General features: G+C 38.5%; 1 protein-coding gene across 2 annotated transcripts in view; it reads left to right on the top strand.

Annotated features, from left to right (window-relative positions):
• The window catches only part of ELMOD1 (ELMO domain containing 1), a 76864-nt gene that overhangs the window by 13213 nt on the left and 38907 nt on the right, over nt 1–24744 (top strand). For both annotated transcript variants that reach the window (XM_054523838.1, NM_001133646.1), the window contains 1 exon segment: nt 13412–13513. In XM_054523838.1, the coding sequence (XP_054379813.1) occupies nt 13497–13513 (17 nt within the window). In that variant the 5' untranslated portion in view covers nt 13412–13496.

Raw genomic sequence — 24744 nt, forward strand, 5'->3', positions numbered from 1 at the left:
CAGGAAATGAGAGTCCTATAGTGTGATTTGCTGCAGGTCGTTAGTACTCATTGTCACCAACCGATAAATTCTTATGCAGAAGCATCACAGCCCGGAATTTGGAAGTAAGTAGGCTTCAGTCTTACTATGTTACTTTGATTCTAAGATACTTTTTTCCCCCCACATCACTAAAATTAGATGCATTGTAGTTTAATTAGCAGCATTTTTTTTTCCTTAAGGGCACATAAAATAATGGTGAATTCTACCATTGGTGGCACTGATGAAATACCATTGGAAAGAATAAAATCATATTCACTCAGCAAACATCTGTCAAGCCATGCATAATCATAGCTCTAAAGGGTGTTAAAAACTACTTTTTTGCTTTACCTTATGAATTGTTGCAGATGCCCAGTCTAAATGGTCGAATTCCTTTAAGTGAATGCTATTACCTCTTCTGCACAGTCAGGGTTAGCATTGCCTTAAGAGCAGAGTACCCTGCTTGCCTCCAAGCTGCTGGAAATGCCCCAATTTGCTTGCACTTTCCTGTCAAATGTTTCTAGGTAAATGTTTTCACTATGTTCTGATTGTACGAAAGCAAAAATTTTGCCAAAGGCATCAGATTATAGTGGCAAAATTATGTCAATTTAATTTTTGTGCAAACATAAGTTTATTATTTTATCATGGTTTTATTGAGAAATTTAATTTTAAAACTAAAATATAACATTGAGAATTTATAAAATTCAGATGATTTTTGGGGCAAAACAGATAAATATATGTATTTTGAAATCTCCTTATTCTTTTGTAGCTGAGAAATGAATTTTCTTTTTTTTTTTTTTTTTCTTTTTGAGACAGGATCTCCCTCCAGTGTCCCAGGCTGGAGTGCAGTGGCGCGATCTTGACCCGCTGCAGCCTTGACATCCTGGGCTCAGGTGATTCTCTCACCTCAGCCTCCCTAGTAGCTGGGACTACAGGCACATGCCACCATGCCTGGCTAAGTTTTTGTACTTTTAGTAGAGATGGGTTTTCACCATGTTGCCCAGGCTGGTCTTGAACTCCTGACCTCAAGTGATCCCTGACCTCAAGTGATCCGCCCACCTCGGCCTTCAAAAGTGCCGGGATTATGGGCATGAGCCAGGGCGCCCAGCCTTGAGAGATGAATTTAATCAATCCTGTATCCTCCCACTTGGCTGCCCCCTTGAAAACAGTGCATAAGATGTAGGCAACCACAGTGAAATTCAGAAAGACACTGACTTTGAAACAGATCATAAATACATTTGCAGGCAGCCCTGAATTCTGTGGCTGGCATGGACCTCCCTTGCTATAAATCATAAAAATTAACTCTGGATGAGTGTTTTATTCACGAAGGGGAAAAAAGCTTCTTTGTTGTCATTTTAATGAGTGTCAGCAGTGTTTTTCAGGCTAGTCACTAGGGGAGGAAAGGAAAATTCTGGAATGTGGCCTCAGGGAGATCTTTATGCACAAGCATTGTACCTCTAATATGAGATGCAGCATAGCCTGTGTGAAATGTAAATGGATAATTTGAAAGATTTTTCATTTGTATGTGATGATAATTTTTCATGTCGCTTCTTTCTCTCCTCATGTGCATAGCTGTATAAAGTCAAAAATTGCATGTTATTCATGCTTCAAATGCTCAAAAATAACCTTAGAAAATTTTATTTTTCTTTTCTTTCCTTCTCTTCCTTTCCTTGCCCTTTCCTTCTCTTCTCTCTCATTTTGTTTCATGTAGTAGAGTCTTACTGAATTATATCCTTTGAAATCCATGAGTCCCTCACCTGTCTAGGTCTTCCTTGCATAGGCATAGTGCCTCTTAGGCTCTAACGACATATGAAGCAGGATGCAAACTTAGCCATTATCTCAATTTGCTAATTCAAACCTAAGTGAATCTGATACTTGGCCCATCTGATTTCAGAAGACTGACCCCTTGTGTTTGTGGGTTGGCGTAGCCAGAGCCCAGCTCCTCACATGGCTTACCGTCTACTCATCTGCAAACCATCTGTGCTCTTGCCTGATGTTCCCTCAGAGATGTGCTTCTGCTAGGAGGGCAGGCTTATTTTGGAGAACTTTATCTGATTTCTTGAAAACCATCCACAGACATGCAAATGTGCAGAACATAATAAAGAATTAATGGGAGCTGTGACAGGAATTAATTACATCTTAAAACTACATTGGCGGCAGGGCGCGGTGGCTCATGCCTGTAATCCCAGCATTTTGGAAGGCCAAAGCGGGTAGATCGCTTGAGGTCAGGAGTTCAAGACCAGCCTGGCCAACATGGTGAAACTGCGCCTCTACTAAAAATACAAAAATTAGCCAGGCGTGGTGGCACGCGCCTGTAATCCCAGCTACTCGGGAGGCTGAGGCAGGAAAATTGCTTGAACCCAGGAGGCGGAGATTGCACCACTGCACTCCAGCCTAGGTGATAAAGCAAGACTGTCTCAAAAAAAGAAACCTACATTGGTTTCGGTTACCTGTTAGTTTTGGCCTTTTTCCACTTTTTCAGTTGCCTTTCTAACAAAGAGAGTAAATTTCAAGTGTCTCACCACAAAAAATGTAAAGTAATGAGATGATAGATATGTTAATTAGCTTGATTTAATCTCTCCACTTTCTATATATATACATACTAATCATAGTGTGATACAATTATGATTTATCAATTAAAAATCATATAAATACAGAATAGCGTCCTTTCTCCTCCATTTTACCTCACCGAGACAATAGCCATCACTGAAGAAGCGGTGGAAAAAGAGAAGCCTGTATCTGTTTCTGTTTGATTCCAAAATCTCCACTTGACGGGCTAATTGAGGGATGTCACTATTTTGATTTCATCAGACTCTAGAAGGGCCACATGTACATACTGTCACACCATTCAAGAGAGAAACTAAAATTTTTCACATAGATTAAAGAGAATTTACTAGTAGTTTTTAATTGTCCTTGAAACTTTCTCAATTACTTTTAGAAAAGCTTTAAAGTGACACAATATAATAAAGAAATAGGGCAGGCCAGGTGCAGTGGCTCATGCCTGTAATCCCAGCACTTTGGGAGGCTGAGGCAGGCAGATCACTTTAGCTCAGGAGTTCAAGACCAGCCTGGGCAACATTGTGAGACCCCTGTTTCTACAAAAAATACAAAAATTAGCCAGGCATGGTGGCATGCACTTGTAGTCCCAGCTACTTGGGAGCCTGAAGTGGGAGGATCGCTTGAGCCTGTGGGTCCAGACCACGGTGAGCCGTGATTGCACTACTGCACTCCAGCCTGGGCGACAGAGTGAGACCCTGTCTCAAAAAAAAAAACAAAACAAAAAACAAACAAACAAACAAAAAATATATAGGACAAATGTTATTGAACCAAACTTGCTGCAGGCTTTCTTCTGATACCCAGATCAGCTTTGGATCAATCTTATTTTTAGGAGAGAAAACTACAAACATTATTATTTATGAGGCTATGGTTCTACATGTCATTGTTTTCTTTCTTCTTTCACCTGAAATGAGAATAGCCCAAGCTGAGGAAATTAATCAGTGGCAAATAATTTAGATATTACTGATCTTGAATGTATCATTGGCAAAGTCAAATTGTGTGTGAACTCCCGGCCCCCCCCACAACCTTATTGTTAAACTGAATGTTTTTTGTTTGTTTTGTTTTGTTTTTCATTACTTCTAAAAAAAAAAACAACAACCAAAAAAAAAAAAAAACTTTGCCTAAACTTTCTGGTTTTTATCTAAATCTAGGAGAGTGGAACATGGAACATGTTTTCATATTCTAGTTATTACTAATTACAGTAATCGTGTTTTGAGGGTGACCCTTGTGATTGATTTTTTTCTCCTACTGGTGTTATGGCATGAAAAGAAAACAAGAAGAAGCAATTAGGGAAACCTAAAGGACCATGGAACTTCTTCTGCTTTCCAGTGAATTCAAGAACTCATTCAAGTTAGTATATATCTCCTAGGTGATTTGAAATATTTTACCAGCCACTAGATATATTTTATGTATCGTTAAAAAAAAACATATTTTCACCTGTAAAGGGAAAGTTGTGATGTATTATGAAGGCTAAAGCATGCAGAGGTAGACTGAAATGAAGAAAAAAGCTGAAGACTGGAAACCGAAATCACCACATAAATTACAGTGTAGACCGGAAGCTTGAATTTCATCAGATTTTCTAAACCCAAGGTTTAGAAAGCCTTGATTTACATTTTGGGTGGGGGATATTTTTACTTTTAGTTATTTCAGAATTATACTGCCAACAGTTTTTATTGCCTTGGAAATGAAGCCTCAGTAAAGAATAATATAAAACTCATGTATTTTCGCTCCATTGTATAATTTCTTCCCATAAAATTTTCTGGTTTAGAAACTTCTAGATCTGTAATACTTTTGCTTCAGGAAAGGAAAGAGGTTAGTTTTCAGTGGCAGGGTAACTGTTTTTATTTGGGAGTCTTCCAGGTAGCTCCCAGAGGAACACTGTTATTCAGATGCGTATGTACATCCTGGCTTTGATTATCCCCAGCTTTGCAGTTTAGTTTGAAATGAATATACTATGTATTCTCTTTATTCTCATGTCAATCCAGAAGTTTACCTTTGGTTTCCAGAGGCAGCACAGGAAAGTGATTAATAGCACTACCTCGGGAGGCAAGCTGAAAGGGTTTGAATCTCTGCCACATCCTAGCTGTGTGACCTTGGAAGGTTCCTTACCCTCTCTGTGTTTCAATTTCCTCAGCTGCAAAATGGAGATAATTGTTATTGTTCACTTCATAAGATGACAGTTAAGATTAAGTGAGTTAATATGAATAAAGCTTATAGCATATTGCTTGGCACATAATAAGCACTTTGTGAATATTAGCTATTATCATTAATTTTATAAAACTAAGCTAAGACTTAATTTTTAAAATTAAATTTTGTTTATAAATGCGCTTTCTACAACTTTTTATTAAACTGGGGTAATCTCAAATTAGGAAGATTATAAAAATGAAATAGTATTTACTTTGTAGATTACCTTTTTTTTTATGTATAAACAGTATGAGTCCACCAGCCTTTTGGTTGTTACAAGGGATAAACTTAGAATGTGAAGAGCTACACAGAAAGTAGCTTTCTTTGTCTCATCTAGCGATTTCAAGATTTTAAAGAAAGGAGTTCCGTCCCTTCTAGTTGAGTCTCTAATTCATTCCCTGGGGTGCTTAATAGAGAGATCAACTTCTAAGAGTTAGGGTTACCCTGTAGCACTTTACAAAGAGCCTCAGGGGGCTTCTTGCTCAAAGGAAGCAAGGCTGGTTTCTTGATGCCGGGCGAGAGGATGAGTTTTCAGAAGTAGCAGACCACACTCATTACTGCCCCTTTTCTCTCAGCTGGAAAAGAAAAAAAAGACAAGAGGCAGATAACCTCATAGCTTAGCACTGAAGTATCAACTTATCTCTAGGGGCGTTTGATATGACAAGCACAATCATTTGATCCTTCCCTTTGGATGAGTTCAGGGCAATGTCCCTGTATACACTGAGAAAAATTACTACAAATCAGGGGAACAGGTTAGTAAACCCAGGATTATAATCATATTCTTTATTTTAGTTAAAAATAAATCTACAGATTTGTTTTCTTCCAATTGGGAGATTTGCAGTTTATTAGTACTATGATTGAATAATGCTGGTAAAAATGTACTTTTCTAAAAGAGTACAAAGTTCATTTTGACAAGTATATATTAAGCAAGCAGTGTGTCAGGCATTGTACCCGTCCATGGGTGTCCTAGAAAAGCATACAGTCCAGAGCAGAAGGAGACATGAAACAGATAATTTTGGAACAATATTAGCGATTTATTAGTAACACAGAGCAGGTAATTCTAATGTCCGCCTTGAAAAACACCTCTAGAGAGGAAGTCTTTGGGAAGTTTCAGCACAGAGAATGATTTTTATGTTCATCTTGATTTTTGTGAAGCAGGTGGCATTAAAGTTTATGTATGAACAAAAAGGGTGAATTTTTTTATATGTAACTAATAACTGAGTAAAGCTGAATTAAACAAACAAAACGTCAATATCTGGGCCAGGCCTGGTGGTAAAGTGATCACAGTACTTTGGGAGGCCAAGGTGGGCAGATCACTTGAGGCCGGGAGTTCGAGACCAGCCTGGCCAACATGTCAAAACCCCGTCTGTACTAAAAATACAAAAATTAGCTGTGTGTGGTGGTGTATGCCTGTAATCTGAGCTACTCGGGAGGCTGAGACACAAGAATTGCTTGAACCCGGGAGACGGAGGTTGCAGTGAGCCAAGATCGTGCCACTGCACTCCAGCCTGGGTGACAGATTGAGATCCTATCTAAAAAAAAAAAAAAAAAAAAGTAAATATCTGTATTTTTCAATTAATGAAACAGGTATAAACCAGGCTTACATGTAACCATATTGAAGTCAATAGGCTGATGTGTAAAAACACAGGAGAAGTGTATCATGGCTGCCTCATTGTTAGAATGCTATGCAGATGAAGAGTGAACTTAAATTCTTTCTATCCTGAAAGGGCTCCCTATTCCATAAATGATGCTGGGATAGCATGCTAGCCATATGCAGAAGAATGGAATTGGAACCCAACCTATCACTATCTACAAAAATTAACTCAAGACAGATTAAAGATTTAAATGTAAAACCTCAAACTAAGAATCCAAAAAAAAAAAAAAGAAAAAGAAAACCTAGGGAACACCATTCTGGATATCAGCCTTGGGGAAGAATTTATGACTAAGTCTTCAAAAGCAATTGCAACAAAAAACAAAAATTGATGTGTGGGACTTAATTAAACTAAAGAGCTTCTACACAGCAAAAGAAAACTATCAACAGAGTAAACAGACAACTGACAGAATGGGAGAAAATATTCACAAACTATGCATCTGACAAGGGTCTAAAACCGGACTTAATTAAACTAAAGAACTTCTGCATGGCAAAAGAAATTATTGATAAAGTAAACAGACACAGACAGAATGGGAGAAAATAGTCACGAACTATGCATCTGACAAGGATCTAAAACCAGAATCTATAAGGAACTTGAACAATTCCACATCCAAAAAACAAATCACCTCATTAAAAAGTGGGCAAGGCTGGGTGTGGTGGCTCATGCCTGTATTCCCAGCACTTTGGGAGGCCGAGGTGGGCGGATCACCAACTCAGGAGATCGAGACCATCCTGGCTAACACAGTGAAACCTCATCTCTACTAAAAATATTTTTTAAAAATTAGCCAGTCGTGGTGGCAGGTGCCTGTAGTCCCAGCTACTCTGGAGGCTGAGGCAGGAGACTGGCATGAACCTGGGAGGTGGAGCTTGCAGTGAGCCTAGATCAAGCCACTGCACTCCATCTTGGGCGACAGAGTGAGACTCCATCTCAAAAAAAAAAAATGGGCAAAAGACACGAACAGACACTTCTCAATAGAAGACATACAAGCAGCCAACAAACATGAAGAAAATGCAAATCAAAACCACAATGAGATACCATCTCACATTAGCAAGAATGGCTATTATTAAGAAGTCCAAAAACAGCAGATGCTGGAAAGGCTGGGAGAAAAGGGAATGTTATACACTGCTGGTGGGAACGTAAATTAGTTCAGCCACTATGGAAAGCAGTTTGGCAATATCTCAAAGACCTTAAAACGATCTACCATTTGACCCAGCAATCCCATTGTTGGGTATATATCCAAAAGAAAATAAATCATTCGACTAAAAAGATAAATGCATATGTTCATCCCAGCATATGTTCACAATAACAAAGACATGGGATCAACCAAGGTGCCCATTAAGAGTGAACTGGATAAAGAATATGTGTTATGTATATACCATAGACTACTACATAGCCATAAAATGGAATAAAATCATGTCCTTTAAAGCAACATGGATGCAGCTGGATGCCATTATCCTAAGAAAATTAACACAGAAAACAAAATACCAGATGTTCTCACTTATAGGTGGGAGCTAAACATTGGGTACTTATGGACATAAAGATGGCAACAATAGACACTGGGGACTACTAGAGTTGGGAAGGAGGAGGGGAGCAAAGGTTGAAAAACTAACTATTGGATACTATGCTCACTACCTGGGTGTCAGGATCGATTGTACCTAAACCTCAGCATCACGCGACATACGCATATAACAAACCTGCAAATATACTCCCTGAATTTAAATAAAATAAAAGTTGAAATTATTTTGAAAAAATTCTCCCCATGCTTAGGTCCTGCTGAACCACTTGGGAAATGCTGGTTTGGTTATAGTGGAGGCTTAGTAGAAAGAAATAGATGAGCTCAGTACCACTCATGGAAAAATAATTCAAAGGGCATTTCTTATCAATAGTGGCTCAGAACATCACACACACAGCTATGATTTGCTAAACACAGATTGTCTAATTAACAGCAAATAGAACATTAACAAGTGGGTCTCCTTTAAAACAAAGCTATTTGACTTTAAAAATAAACAGTAATTTTTCGTTTTCTATATAAAACATTTAGCATTGTTATTTAATGAATATTCCGTGAATAATGAGTTAAATAGCATTTGCACAGGCTTCTTCTGCCACCCAAAGCCATTTTTGGTGTTTCCTCTTTGGGGGACAGATAATGAGACCTAATTGTTATCTTTGTTTCCTGTTTGGGGGACAGACAATTAGAACTAATGGTTATTTTCCTTCCCTTCACTTTTCCCATTCAATCAGCAAGTCCAATTGATTCTACCTTCTAAATATTTTTTACTTCTGTTCAATTCTCTCCCTCCCCACAGTCATCATCCCAGTTCAGGTCACACCAGCTTGTGAGAATTTATTTTAACAGTCTCCTAAGTGATTATTCACTTGACAAAATGATCTTTTACTTTAGAGGAGAACATAATAAGAATGACAAAATAATAATACTAATAATAAATACTACTCACTGAATGTATATTAAATACCTGTAACTATGCTGAGCGCCTTACATGCTTTGGTTCTTTTAATCCTTAGAACAATCCTACAAGCTAATTTAATTACTTGTCCCATTTAATCCTAGAGAGGTCAAACAACTTGTCTAAAGCTGCCATTTGGCTAGTGGTAGATCCTAGACAAGAACTTTGTCTCCAAAACTTGTGCTCTCAACCACCATGCACATTCCCTGCCATATCTGCCAAATTTTCTCTTAATAGTAAGGCTCTTTTACTGTATTAAACTATGCTGCGTTACTCAGCACAATATTGGACACATAAACATTCAAGAAGTTTGTACAAGGGATAAATTCAAGAACTATTATGTAAAGAATGGGGAGTTAAAGTATTATTTCACTTACATCATTATGAAATAAAATTTTTTTTAGGTAAACCAATTTTATAGTTAACTGAAATCAAACCACTTAACGGTACAGAATTCTTAAAAATTTGGATAAACTATTTCAAAAATGCAATCCATTCTTTACTACCTTAGTTGCATGAGAATTCTTTTTCAATCGTATCCTAATGACAAAGAGCTTTTGTTATGAACATGTGTCATATATGCTACTTATTTAGTAATTCCTTCCGAACTATGGTTTTAATTACCAACTACATGCAGAGGAAGCCCACATCTTTGTTTCCAACCTGTGTTGTCTTCCTGATCTTCAGATCCATGAATCTTTACCACTTGGTCCTGAAAACTAAAAATGTTCCAAAGACCTTTTGTATACCCAGATCCCCAAATATGCTTCTCCAAGATATCATATCTTAATGAATAATTCCTCTGTCTATCCAGTTGCTGGCCACAAACATGGACATAATGTTCAACTCCCCCTTTTCCTTTACCAGCTACCCCCGCAGTCAATCAATTAGCAAAGGTCCTATTGAATCTACCTTCTAACTATCTCTCATATCTTTCATACCTCTGTCTGTCCATTGCCTTATCCTGCCATTAATATCTTTGCCTGGGTTATTGCAACAAGTCTGTAGATGGTAGCCTATACCTATAATTTTAGGTATAGGATTTATTTCTCATATTACAATTTATTCTTCATATTACAATCAGAGTATTTTGTTTTGTTTTGTTTTGAGACTGAGTCTCTGTTGCCCAGGCTGGAGTGCAATGGTGCAATCTCGGCTCACTGCAACTTCCACCTCCCGGGTTCAAGCAATTCTCCTGCCTCAGGCTCCTGAGTAGCTGGGGCTACAGGCACACACCACCACACCCGGCTAATTTTTGTATTTTTGGTAGGGATGGGGTTTCACCATGTTGGCCAGGATGGTCTCGATCTCCTGACCTCTTGATCCACCCGCCTCAGCCTCCCAAAGTGCTGGGATTACAGGCATGAGCCACCATGCCCGGCCCAGAGTATATTTTTTAAACTAGAGATCTGATCATGTCACATCTCAGCTTGAAAGCTTTCAATAGCTCTTTATTGCTCTTCAGATAAGGTTCAAACTTCAACATTACTTACTAAGCCTGCTTGATCTGACCCTTACTTGCTTTTCCGTATCTTGCCATCACTATTTTTCCCATCCCTCTCACTGAGCACCACACTAAGTCATATGGGAACTTTATCTCTTATACATATTGTGCATTTTTTTGCCTTTAGGGCTTTGCGTGTGCTATCTGGAGAACCCCCAACTCCTACATCTAGGCTAAGCATCTCTCCTACTCACTGCCACAGCACTTATTTCCACTTGTAATACTGTATTTGAGTCCCTGTTTGTTTCTCTGTATCATCTTCTCTCCTCTCCTCCCCTGAGACTGTTGCACCTACAGGGTAGAGCCATGCCCCTTTTGTTTACCCTATAGTATCCCTAGTGCCTCACTATGTCTACAGCATAGCAGGCATTAACATATTGTATAAACTTTTTATTTTAAAAACAGTTTTAGATTTACAGAAAAGTTACAAAGATAGTACAGAGAGTTCCCTTATACTTTCCCCTGTTGTCAGCATCTTACATTAATATGACATATTTGTCACAACTAATGGACCAATACTGACACCTTATTATTAACTAAAGTCCTTGCTTCATTCAATTTTTCTTAGTTTTTACCTAATGTCCTTTTTTCTATTCCAGGATCTAATCAGGATAATACATTACGTGTAATAGTCATAGCTCCTTTGGCCTGCACCTCTTGGCTGTGACAGTTTCTCAGACTTTCCTTGTTTTTTAAGCTTTTGAGAGTTTTGAGGGGTACTGATTACATATTTTGTGGCATACCCTTGAATTGGGGTTTGTCTAATGTTCTTCTCATGATTAGACTGGGGTTATATGTTTGGGGGGGTAAAGTGCCATTTTTGTCATATCAGGTCAAGGTTACATACTATCAACATGACTTATCACTGGTGATCTTAGCCTTGATCACCTGGCTGAGGCAGTGTTTGTCAGGTTTTTCTTTTTTTTTTTTTTTTTGAGATAGAATCTTGCTTTATTGCCCAGGCTGGAGTGCAGTGGCGCCATCTTGGCTCACTGCAACCTCTGCCTCCCAGGTTCAAGCAATTCTCCTGCCTCAGCCTCCCAAGTAGCTGGGATTTCAGGTGCCCACCACCACACCCAGCTAATTTTTGTATTTTTAGTAGAGATGGGGTTTCGCCATGTTGGCCAGGCTGGTCTCAAACTGCTGGCCTCAAGTGATCTGCCTGCCTCCACCTTCCAAAGTGCTGAGATTACAGGTGTGAGCCACTACACCCAGCCCTACTGTAGTTATTCTTTTTTCCCCTTTCCACACTGTACTCAGAAAGTCATCTGTCCAGTTTATATTTAAGGGATAGGGAGGTTTTTGTTTGGTTTGTTTTTGAGACAGAGTCTCACTCTTTCACCCAGGCTGGAGTTCAGTGGCACATTCTCGGGTCACTGTAACCTCCACCTCCTAGTTCAAGTGATTCTCCTGCCTCAGCGTCCCAACTAACTGGGACTACAGGCACGCACTACCACACCCAGCTAATTTTTGTATTTTTAGTAGAGATGAGGTTTCTTCACGTTGACCAGGCTGGTCTTGAACTTCTGACCTCAAGTGATCTGCCCGCCTTGGTTTCCCAAAGTGCTGGGATTACAGGCGTGAACCAGCGCACCTGGCCTGCTCCACCTACTTGAGGGCAGAGTGGCTACATCAATTATTTGACCATTGGGAGTTCTTTCAGTTGGCTGCTGTGTTTATTTTACACACGCCTATTTTGTTTACCTTGAGCACTTCTTGACTTTCTTGTGCTGCAATATGCTTCAGGTTCACCTTGCTCTGACCCAGCTTTAGAATCAACCATTTCCCCAAGGTCCCTTAGATGCTTTTGTTGTTGATTGTATTGGAAATTATGATCTAAGTGTTGGGTGGGAACTAACCAAATTAAATTAAAATTTGGATTCATTTAGAAAAACCACAAAAGTACAAAGGATAATATATGTTCCCACCACTCAAAATGAATAAACGTTATTTTTCCTTTTATTTTGCCTCAGATATATTTTAAGAAATAAAACACACAAAGTTGAGAAGATCATTTTTCTCCTTCCAATCCTAAACCCCACCTCTCTTCCCAAAAGCAACCACAGTCTTAAATTGGTGTATAGACAGTTTTTTTCAAGCATGTATGGCATATTTACAGAAATAAATGTGTTAAATAAGAGACTGGCTTTTATTCGAGCTAAGTATGAGTTCCCACACTCTGGGCTGTTCTAGTTGGCAACGTGTCTCTGCCCGCAGCTCTTTTTCGAATGTATATTCGTTTCCTTGCATTTCTGCTGCAGTGGATGTCCATTTGTCTCTTTTCTCATGAAATAACTTCTCTCCACTTGCAGACACTCTGTCTTCTATAGTCTGTTTTATCCCCTCTCACCCTAACTTGCTGCTTTGCAGGCTGCTCCTCCTTATCAAAAGGAAGAAGGCTGATAACCTGATGTACACTTTGTGAAAGCAAATCATAAACCGAAACGTGCCATGCAAATATCAAAAGTCACTGCCCTGTTCACAGTACCAAAAGACAATGGGGCCTGGGGCATCATTCATTTCTTTGTAGTATCTTGCACTTTAAGTGATTCTTGAGCTTGAGCTCTTTAACAGTTATCTTTTATCTTAAAGTTAGTTGGTTCCAGTTATTTTTGAGTTGTACTTCTACAAAGTTGGGGCCGCCAGGTACTAGACCATTGGCTATCTGGAAATCCAGATGGTTAATTTTATTGTTCTTCATTTTTATTTTTCTTATGAATACTATTCCTAAAGATATAGGAACAATACCCAAAATAAAGGAAAAGCTTAATATTGAAGAGATGGCTCATGAAATTCATAATTTCTCCAGCAAGTGACTTAAAATGAAAGGCTAATTGTATTAATATAAGTATAAAGTGAAAGTCTACAGCCGTAACCTCCATCCACTGAATTGCATTGCTCTGTGGGCAGTTCTGCTGATAATGTTCTGGGTGGCTGGCATGTTACCTGCTTACCTCAGTAAGCAGAAATTTTTGGCTTGCAACTTCCAGCCTTATTAGTAAATATACCTAATATCTAATTTCTTCCCACAGTTGACACTTACTTTGACAAAGGCAAATTTGGAAGCAATTACTTGAGGACAGTTCATATAGCATCTGGACAGTCAACACGGGCACCATGAAGCACTTCCTGAGGTATGTGTTTACGGTTCCCTGGCTGAGCCCTCTGCAGTGGAGGAACCTCCTCACTGATTAGGGTAACATTACCAGTCGTTGTTTGTGATCCTGTGACCAGGTCACCTAAGATTCTGTGAAATAGCATTGCATTTTTGCTAAGAATAACTTGGCCATGAGATTCCTCTGCTAACTCTATATGCATGCTGATAATAAGACAGAGCACTTGTAGATGGCGAGAGAGCGTGGGCACAAAAGCATGGGCACTTTAGACAGCCCTGGTGCCATGTGTCTCTGCACAATGGTACACTGCTGGCCTGAAAGGTTTAAGGAAATAGCTGTCAATGAATCACTTAATACAATTTGTGTAAAATCATTTTCTGGAAATAAGTGTCCTTTTAAATATCCTTTAATTTAGATTTTGGTTGGCTGGCCAATCCATATGGGCATTTTAAAATTTTGTGGGGGGTCAAACTATATGTTCTAAGCTTCTGCTCTTCCTGCCTCAGTGATGTCTCTGAAATTTGTATCAATTGTTGGTTCCCTGAAGATTGTGCTGGACAGAGTATGCCATAAATTGGTATGTTTGGGGTGATCTTTTTTAGTTTTAAAGGCCATTTGACTGGACCTAAAGTTATAATTATTTTCAAGAGTATTGACTGCCATTCAGTTGTCTATTAATGGAATTCCCAGATAAATTTTGCATAATATTAAAATATGGCAAAATAAAGTTAGTCAGGTCCTGAATGTGAGAAAATACACCATACTTTCCAGAAGATCAGGCTTCTTTTCCTCAAGATGGTGACCTGCTTCTGTTACAAGTTCTTGTCTTTCGCTCGGGCCTGTTTTCTCTAAGCAAATTAATAGGCTTGCATCTTTTAAGAAATGATTTGATTCCTTCAATGGCCATAATTTAAGATCCACTGCCCCCCACCCCAGTGGTTTTGGTTCCATTGTTGTTTCTGGAGCACCCAGATCAGTTTGTGTGGGATTCACTGGGTTTTGATGTAGCTACTGGTAGTTTACTGGATCTTCGAATTGTGAAAACCTCTCAGGAGGTTACTGTGAAACAATTTATAGGCATCAGCATTTGTTTCATTGTACAGAATACTGTTTATCTCAGCTGTGTAAAAATATAGTATTTGAAAAATCACGAGGACATTTGCCAGCCAAGTATTTGACCTAATATGTTCTTGGTTGTCATGGTAGTTAACTGATCTATCTATACATTCATGAAAATTTGGCATTTGTGCACACCTCCTGAATGTAAACATGGTGTCTTTCATCTGCAGAATCATGTTAACAGAAAGCTTTAGTGTGAGATGAAGCTTAGAATTTAGGAGCTCCCTTTGTAAAAATGGTGATGATGGTGGTAAGGTTGCCAAGTCTTGTACTACTCAATTTCTTCCTCAATGTCTTATTTGTTTTAGAAAAACTTGAGCAGCCTCAAAACTAATCATTTTAGGAAAAATAGTAGCCTTTGTTTCTGTTAGTTTTATTGTTAAACTGAATAGGTGCAACATGTTTAGTAAAGAGTACATTTTTAAATTAATTTGTATATGATGATTTAGAACTGGTACAGTGAAAATCTACCACTGTAATTTTGCATAGACTAGCACCAAGGGTTACAGAACCAACACACCCCTATTAGTTATGTGTTCTGATAAACATTTTTTTCATGTAACTTGGAGTGTATATTTTATAAATATTATATGGCATTGATTATTTATGTGAAACTAAAGCTAGGATAACAGATTGTACATTAAAACAGAAACTTGAGGATTTTCATTGACGATTGGTTTTGAAATAATAAAAGGAAACTTGATCATTTCCCTTCTTTAGTTGATTTATTTTCTGTAGTCCATTTCCACAGATGTTGGACGATTTTGGCAATCTTTTCATTTGAACCAAAGAGGAGGTTATGTAAGCAAAGCCTGAATGAATCAGGTGTTAATTCCTGAGCTCAGCAAATGTATTATGGAGAATGAGGAGCTGACTTTCACTGGGAAGAATTCAGCATTATTTAAAAGCCCACGCAGTGATTAATCTGTCAACTTCTGAGATGCTCTAGAATGAAATGCTCAATGCACAGTCCCAGAAGAAATTAGGTTAACCTTAGAGAAACCAGATTGTGGGAAAAAATGGATTTTGATCCACATTTAAGATACATGATACCCAATTGCTACCATCAGATATATTAATGGTATAAATATTCAGAGCAAAAAGGAATAGAGAAAATATTCAATGTATGTCAAAAATTACATGAAATATAAGGAATAAATGCCATTCGATTAGTACACCTGGCCAAAATGTGTATTTTAAATTGAGGATAGAAATGGGATATTGCGTATGTATCCCCAAATCATCCAATCTGACTTTAGCCGTGATGTGCATAAAAAGAAAACATGAGGCTGGGCGTGGTGGCTCACACCCGTAATCCCATCATTTTGGGAGGCCTAGGCGGGTGGATCACGAAATCAAGAGATTGAGACCATCCTGGCCAACAAGGCGAAACCGTCTCTACTAAAAATACAGAAATTAACTGGGTGTGGTGGCACATGCCTGTAGTCCCAGCTACTCAGGAAGCTGAGGCAGGAGAATCGCTCGAACCAGGGAAGCAGAAGTTGCAGTGAGCCGAGATCACGCCACTGCATTCCAGCCTGGCAAAAGAGCGAGACTCCGTCTCAAAAACAAAAAAAGAAAAGAAAAGAAAAAGAAAACATGGGATAACATGGATAATAAAACATACCTACATGTGATCAGAAAAAGAAGGAACATTTTTTAAGTCCCAGCTAGAACAAAAGCTTAGGGTTTCATTTTTGTAATATATTTTACTAACTTTAATTCAGTTGATGTGTATAACAGAGAAGTCCGAAGACTTGTGCTGAAGATCATTTCCCTCGTTGGGATTTAGTTATTGAGGTTATATTTTTTAAAGTTATCAGAACATGATTAATTTTGGAAATTAATAAAGGAAAATTTTAAAGTCACCCATGTAAATCATTGCTTCCAACTGTTCCAGTCTCAGAATATCAGTTTCTTGGCCCCGGATCTCACCTCATATTTTCCTTCCTCCAGCAGAAAAGAGAAAAGGAAAATATCTGCCAAGCTCAAACCTCTGTGGGAGGGACTGAGCAATACAGCAGACTTATCCCATGTCCCAACTTTGAGGCAATCGAGGGAAAAAACTATTTTTCTAGTATGATTAGGTGAATAAAGGCTTACAATTAGCAAAAATAACTACAAATTGGATTTTTAAGTCACTCATACTTGATTAATATCTTGGTGCACTAATTCATTTAGTGTGCATTCATTGCTAATAATGCAAGTATTTATGCCACTTTCATTCTTTCTTCATAGCAAATGTAATTAAGTAAGACATAACATCCCATTTTACAAAGGAGGACAAGGAGGCTTAGTAAAGTTAAGTGACTTAAACAAAGGCACACAGATGTTTGAATGCAGGCCTGTTTGACTTCCAAGCTGTTTCTCATGTTTGTGTCACATTACCCCATTACTGTGAGCCCACTGTAAGGTATTGTGGGTGATTCAAAAATGAATGTGAGGGCCAGGCATGGTGGCTCACGCCTGTAATCCCAGCACTTTGGGAGGCCAAGGCAAGTGGATCACCTGAGGTCAGGGGTTCAAGACCAGCCTGGCCAACAAGGTGAAACCCCGTCTCTACTAAAAATACAAAAATTGGTTGGTCATGGTGGTGGGTGCCTGTAATCCTAGCTACTAGGAACGCTGAGGCAGGAGAATCGCTTGAACCCAGGAGACAGAGATTGCAGTGAGCCGAGATCATGCCACTGCACTCCAGCCTGAGCGACAAAAGCAAAACTCCATCTCAAAAGTAAATGAATGTGAGACATCTCTGTTCCAAAGTAACACATCACCTGGTAAGAGATGTGGCGTATGCATACAAAACTAAGATATATAAAGGAATGCGATCAGTGACAGGTTACAAATATTTTGTGAAGGAATATTCAGGAAACGCTTCATTGAGACAATGTTGAGAGAAAGGAAGGACTAGGATTTTAATATTTTAAAATAAGGATAGAAGATGTGGGATGCTGTAAACAAGGCCAAGAAGGCATGACTGGTGCCATAAGCACTAGTGGTCCAGGTTTGTTAGATGTAGACCCTGTTTGGGGTGAGTAGAAGACAAGTTGCAAAAATCAAGTTAGGAGCAGTTCTTGGTCATCTTTGCAAGCACAGCATGAAGCAGCCCAGAGCATGGCAACGTTTTCACCCCGACTTAAAGAGCACCTCAAAGAGGAAGGAGAATTGGATAAAAATATCTTTTCCCCTTCTAACTCGTCTGGCCTTCTCTTAGAGCCAGAAATCTAGTCCAATCCCTTCACCTTACGTGTGAGAAAGAAGAAACCCAGAGAAGCAAAGTAATCTCTCCAAAGTCACATAGTTCATAGAGGCAAATTCGGACTAGACTCCAAGTCTGACTTTCAGACAAGTTAGTCAAACATTTTATTCAGTATGACCCACTTTCCATTGCTTTTGAAGAGCAGAAGGTGCAGGAACGTGTAGTTGTTCCAGAATTTGATGAGCATTGCTTGAGGCATTGACTGAGCTTATGAGATATGAAGCTAAGTCCTTAAAAAGGGAAAGTTTGTTGCCCATGCATCCAAATACCTCTCTCACTGTAGACTGGTACTTTTAGCTGTAGTGTTCTCTTTTTAATGGTACATACATGTATGCATGTATATTTTTACATGTATGTGTGCATATATATGACACATAAATATATATAAACACACACAAATATGCACACACACATATATATACACACTTTTTTTATTATACTTTAAGTTTTAGGGTACATGTGCACAATGTGCAGGTTTGTTACATATGTATACATGTGCCATGTTGTGTGCTGCACCCATTAACTCGTCGTTTAACATTAGGTATATCTCCTAATGCTATCCCTCCCCCCTCCCCCCACCCCACAACAGACCCCGGTGCGTGATGTTCCCCTTCCTGTGTCCATACACACATATATTTTAAATTATTTTGCTCCCTGCATTAAAACAGACAAAAGCTGTGTCCACCCTCTCATTGAAATATGTTAACCTGCATCTTCTTCTAGGCAATCTCCTGTAGGTGACCTTCCCAGAGCCTGCCCATTGCCCTCAAGCTGTTGTCCGAGATCCTCTGGGAGCTGGATCACGTACATCCCAGCTCTCCAGCCCCTTGGCTTTCCCTCAGCTTTTCAGGGCCAACTCTTTGGCCACTTCACTGTTTGTTAAGCTCTTCCCACAGAGCATGAGCAATATAACCGAAAGCCATGGGCACTCAATAAATGTTAGTTTTAATTTCATTCATTTACTCATTGGAATTTTCACTTTTGTACTGAAGTGAGGAAAGCACGCTGATTTTCCAGGCTGTTCTGGCTGTCCCTGTGGGATGGTGGAGTTGGCTTTCCTGTCCAACCTGAGAGGAACTTACTGTCTCTCTCTCCTCTGCCTCTCCAACACCCTGGGTGTTTTTCTTTTATAGAATTGTCACACTGTTTTTCAACTTTCGGTTTTTACTGTCCTTTTCCTTGCTAGACTATAAGCTCCTTGTGGACAGGGAGGTCATATGGCTTGCTGGGAAAATAAGTTCTTGACTCATGGTCACTTTTTCCACTGCCATATCTCCCACTCTCATTTCTTCTGTACTGCACGGTCAGTCTTATTTTGTATTTGGCTCTATGAAGGGATAAATAAAATAAATTGAAATACCTTTCAATTGTCATTTTTCATTTTCCCCCCAACTTATTTCAAATCTCTTTCTTTCAGCTGCTCTAGGTCTTTAACAAAAATGAATTTGTTCACAATACTGAGCATGTCCTCTAACTAGGTTGTTTAAATTTTTTTTGAGTATATTATGTAGCAAATTTATAATAATAACAGGCCTATTTCTTATCCCCCATAGACTATTTTGAACCCTATAATGGATGATGGAGCATAAATAATACCTTTCCTGACTTTCCTTTATTTATATATTTACTTAATTTGGGTTGCCTTAAAAATATTTTTATTTACCAATAAAAGTTTATATTTGAGGTTGCATTTAAATACTTTTAAAATGTCAAAGTATAATGTGTTATAATGTGTTCATTGTTTCTCCTTATAAATAAGTCAATAAAAGTATTATCCAAAGAGTAAAACATAACCTGATTTTAAAAAATAAATCTTATAGCCAGGCACGGTGGCTCATGCCTGTAATCCCAGCACTTTGGGAGGCTGAGGCAGGCAGATTGCTCAAGCCCATGAATTCAAGACCAGCTTGGGCAACACAGCAAGACCCCATCTTTATAGAAAATACAAAAATTAGCTGAGCATGGTGGCGCGTACCTGTAGTCCCAGCTACTGGGGAGGCTGAGGTAGGAGGACCACCTGAGCCCAGAGAGGTCGAGGCTGCTTCAGCATAGGCAACAGAGTAAGACCGTGTCTTGACAAATAAATAAATAGAAATAAATCTTATAGAGTGTATTTAAGCATCAAAATTTTGGTTGAATGATGATGTTGTTAATAAATTAAGAGAAACCTGTACCTCCTTTTCTTTGAAAGGAAAGGGTTACACTATTAATTTATTTATTTTAATTATTACACAATCAACTAGTGCTCTCTAAGCCCTCAGATACAATTTCCCTGGAATATATTATAAAAAGAGTGCCCTTTGCTACAGCAGTATAATTTTGAATAACATTGATCCATGATAGATATATAACCACCAATCCCCTTAATTTTTACTTTTCAGGAGTTAGTGTGATCTCTTCAGAAAAAGAATAATGTGAAAAAACCACAGGGCCCCACACTATCTGGGCATGGGATCTTCGAACCTCTCCCTTGCTCTATAGGAAGGAAATACTCTTGTTTTCCTGGAGACCCACGGATGGTTTCTTTGTGTGATTTCACATTTCCAGTTCATGTACCAAGTCCTCTGCACCCTGTCTTCCTAGTAGAGAGCTCTTATAGGGATGGTCCCATTTACAAGGCAAAGTACCTATTGATAAGTTAATTCCCAACCGATTGTCATTGCCCCTACTTAGGAACTTCAATGGAGCAACTAAATGAACTGTCGGGGACATTGAGCCGCTTGCTTTTCTTTATGGCATTTAGATGAAAAGTATTTCATTTGGGAAACTGTGGTTTGAACCAAGAACTGTGATTATTTTTGTACATATCTTTCATCAACAATAGTGTACTTTTTATTTATTACAGGATTTCTTCAAGCAAAAATTAACTTTCATTAGCACATTCATTGAAACTGTTCAAAATAAGCCACTTTTCTCTTATTGTTCCAAAAGAAGACGTCAGAGTCACAAATTTAAGATGACGGAGTAGTGTTGCATTACAGGTACCCACACCCCCTCACCCCACAGGCAAGGGGCTACATGGTTTTAGGTGCATTTCCTGTTTTGAAAGCCCCATCCCTCCTGAATGGATTCCTCTAACAAAGCGCCACAAGACCAGAGGTTGCTTTTGTTTGGTAGCAGAGATATGATCCATTTTGAATAATTTACATGGGGTGGCTATTCTGGTTCAAACTAGAAAATGAATGTTAAATAATAAACGTGATCATAATTGCTTTACGGAAGAACACTGCTGTGAACTCAGCCATAAACATCACTCTGCAGCATATTAATAAAAGGCAGTAACAGAAAAGATTGGAAATGGAGCATGTGTAGTAGCTCTTATTATTGAATCAGATTCTCCCAGTGTTTAAGCAAGGCATTCATCTTAGGAAGCTACAGTAACTCTTTCTGGAACACTATCAAAAAGCTGTGATTAAAAAATAGAAATAAACAAAAAAACTGCTGCCTATGCATGTAGTTATTAGAAAGAGGAAGTGGTGATCAATATTTTCTCCATCTAGTCTTGAGGATTTAATTGTTGTTTCTACAAAATCTAACAGATTTTTTTTAGTAGTGAGTCAAGAATCTTCCATCAAAATGAAGAAAACTAAGTCTAGTGTTATGAAGAAGAAAAGCGAATATTGCCCAGTTAAAACTAAGCTTATTGGTTTCCTGATTCAGCCTGGGAGGGAAAGGAGCAGAGCCATAAACCCCCTGAGCAGAGGGTTCAGAAGGTGAAGAGGGTGTGAAACAGGAGGTTGAGATTTGTGCTGGTGCAAGAGACAGTAAGTGGGTTCTGTCTCACAGGTACATTTGAAATGCCTCCTCCCAAAGCATGCAGTCATGAAAAAAAAAAGGACATAAAACAAATGAAATTAAAAGGAGGAAAGGGTACAATGAATCCCCAAATCCTTAAACTCAAATAAGAAACAGATACACCTTTTCTTTCTCCCTTCGTTGATCTCTTCCTTCCTGTCTCCCTCTGTTCCTCCCTCCTGTCCCTCCCTTCCCTCGTGTCCCCCGCTTCCCCTTCCCCTTCCCCTTCCCCTTCCTTCCTTCCTTCTTTCTCTCTTTCCTTCTTTTCTCTCTTTCTTTCTTTCTGTCTGTCTTTTCTTTCCTTCCTTCCTTCCTTCCTTCTTTCTTTCTTTCTCTTTCTTTCTTTCTTTCTTTCTTTTCTTTCTTTCTTTCTTTCTTTTCTTTTCTTTCTTTCTTTCTTTCTCTCTCTCTCCCTCTCTCTCTCTCTCCCTCTCTCTCTCCCTCTCTCTCTCTCTTTCTTTCTTTCTTTCTTTCCAACCACTGATTAGCTCAAGAGCATTTACAGATCTATTTCTTCATTGCTTCCTTTTGAGGGTAAACATGTCAAGCCAATATAACATTCTCTCAAAATAGTTAATCATTTTTATTGTTCTGCTTTTGATCCTCAGCAGTTTTTTCCATAAACTTTGTGATTTAGGGACTTAAATAGGTCCAAATAATTTAAGAAGTGAGCTCCTGGCAGTATTTGATGGTGAACAGCCAGCCTGAGTTGCTCACATGGAGGTTTTAAGGAGTTGGTCCTTTTATAAGGAAGCAAGTTGTATATTGTTTCCAAAGTAAGGGATCACCCTGGTGTTTCCATCTCTGACCATGACCTGCCTGGACCAGGTTTATAACCTAAACACAAAATAAATTACACCTGTCAAAACATAATTTGATCTCATGATCTGGATTTAAAAAATATAGTAACTAGCATAGCAAGAAAGTATGGCACCTAGCATAGCAAGCTGAGGTTTTAATTAAATATTTGTGGGCATGTTGGCCCATTAGAAAAATAAGGGGAGAAAATAGAATATATCTTGGATAATAAGTAGCATTATCAGGTCCTGTTGGCCTAGGAATTATGAAAGAACAAGCAGTGTATAGATACCATTTCATAATTCAAATGTGCATAATTGAAATTGTTTATGATTATGTGAGAGAGATGTGATTTACTTCACAGAGTGGTGAACCCTAAGAAATGAGGCTTCATCCCTAACCCCTACTGTGGATTTCTCCTGGCTTTCATGTCTTTGACACTATGAGCATCATCAAAGAAGTTTTTCTTTTAAAGATAAAAGCAAACAGAAAGTGATGTCTTTTCTTCCTTTTGATGTAAGACTGTCTTGATGCAAAACAGTAACACAGCCATTTTTCTCATATACGAGGATGCCAGTGGGAGAAATTAGAGTTGGGCTGTAGTAACTCTATATGTGGACACTTCCTGCCACTTAAGATGACACTTCTAGGTCTCAAGCCTCCTCTTTGTGTAGACCTGATACAGAGGTCACATGGAAAACTTTTTGTAGCTTAATTTAAGCTCTGTTTGATACCTTGGAACCTAAATAGGAAGAATACAGAGACACTCCACGAACGATCCTAAGGGTCCTGTTCTCTAGGAAGGTTTAGTACAAACAGAACTGGATTATTACATAGTTCCACTTGTGCTAGAGTTCTGCCACACAGACTTAAAAGGTAGCTTCCTTTGAGGTGCAAGCCCACAGATGGGGTGGACTTCCCTGAAAATTGCACATGGAACAGATATTAGGGAAAGCTTTTATCTTTGACTTAGTAATTAATAGTATATATTAATATGTTAACGTATATACATATATATCCCAGTAATTAATATCATTACCATTTGTCTGGGGACCAGTTAACAAGATATTGCTCAATCTTTTTTTTTTTTTGGCGTAACTATCCAGTAGTTAGAAAATGAAAAACATTTTCCAAGAGAGCAAGCTGAGAGTGAGGGTTTTTTTTTTTTTTTTTTTTTTAGACAGAGTCTTGCTCTGTCGCCAGGCTGGAGTACAGGGGTATGATCTCGGCTCACTGCAACCTCCGCCTCCCAGGTTCAAGCAATTCTCCTGCCTCAGCCTCCCAAGTAGCTGGGATTACAGGCATGTGCCACCATGCCCAGCTAATTTTTGTATTTTTAGTAGAGGCGGGGTTTCACCATGTTGGCCAGGATGGCCTCGATCCCTTGACCTCGTGATCCACCCGCCTCAGCCTCCCAAAGTGCTCGTATTACAGGCGTGAGCCACTGCATCCAGCCCTGAGGTTTTATAAATCTTCTCACTTGTCTAATTAAAATATCCCACTAAATTTATTTTTAGGGCTACTGGGTTTTGTTGTTGTTGTTTTTTGGGGTGTTTTTTTTTTGGAAGCTGTTAAACTAAATCCTAACACATCTTAGGATATATTTGACTAGAACAGTTGAATGTTAGGCTTTACAATATAGTAAATCCATTTTTGTCTTTCCGTAGAATCTGGTTGACTTTGTACTGACTATACATGGAAATTTTATATGCACTTTTGTAATGGCTTTTGGTGATCATTTTATGCATCATAATTTTAGTTATAATTTTCATTTTTTAAATAAAATAATACATATTTATTATAAAAATGTACTTAATCAAAAAGAAAATTAAAATTACTGATAATTTTATTACCAATCAATATCACTGTTAACATTTTTGTTGTGTATCCTGCTTTATACATTACTATTAAAATTTTTGTTTTCTTTTTTAAAGGAAAAGTGGATTATCCCATACATATTTCTTTTTAACTTTTTTCTACTTGATAAACATGTCATGGATATTTTCATGTTATTAGATATTCTAGGACATAATCTTGTTGCCTGCAAAGTATTCCATTATGTTATCTCAGTGCAGCAGCTTGGTTGTTTTGTATGGTTTCTTTCCATTTCCTTTGCATTTATAAGATACAAACTCCATGCCTTTGTGCAAATCAGACTGTTCGAGTTTTTATTTTTAACACAAGGCTGTTGAAGCTATTGGAACCAGAGCAATTTAAGGAAAGGAACACGGCCAAGGTTTTGATTCTTTTTTAGGGATGGATCACATTGTAGAGGCTG

This window comes from Pongo abelii, chromosome 9 (assembly GCF_028885655.2).
Source record: "Pongo abelii isolate AG06213 chromosome 9, NHGRI_mPonAbe1-v2.0_pri, whole genome shotgun sequence".
NCBI classification, from domain to species: domain Eukaryota; kingdom Metazoa; phylum Chordata; class Mammalia; order Primates; family Hominidae; genus Pongo; species Pongo abelii.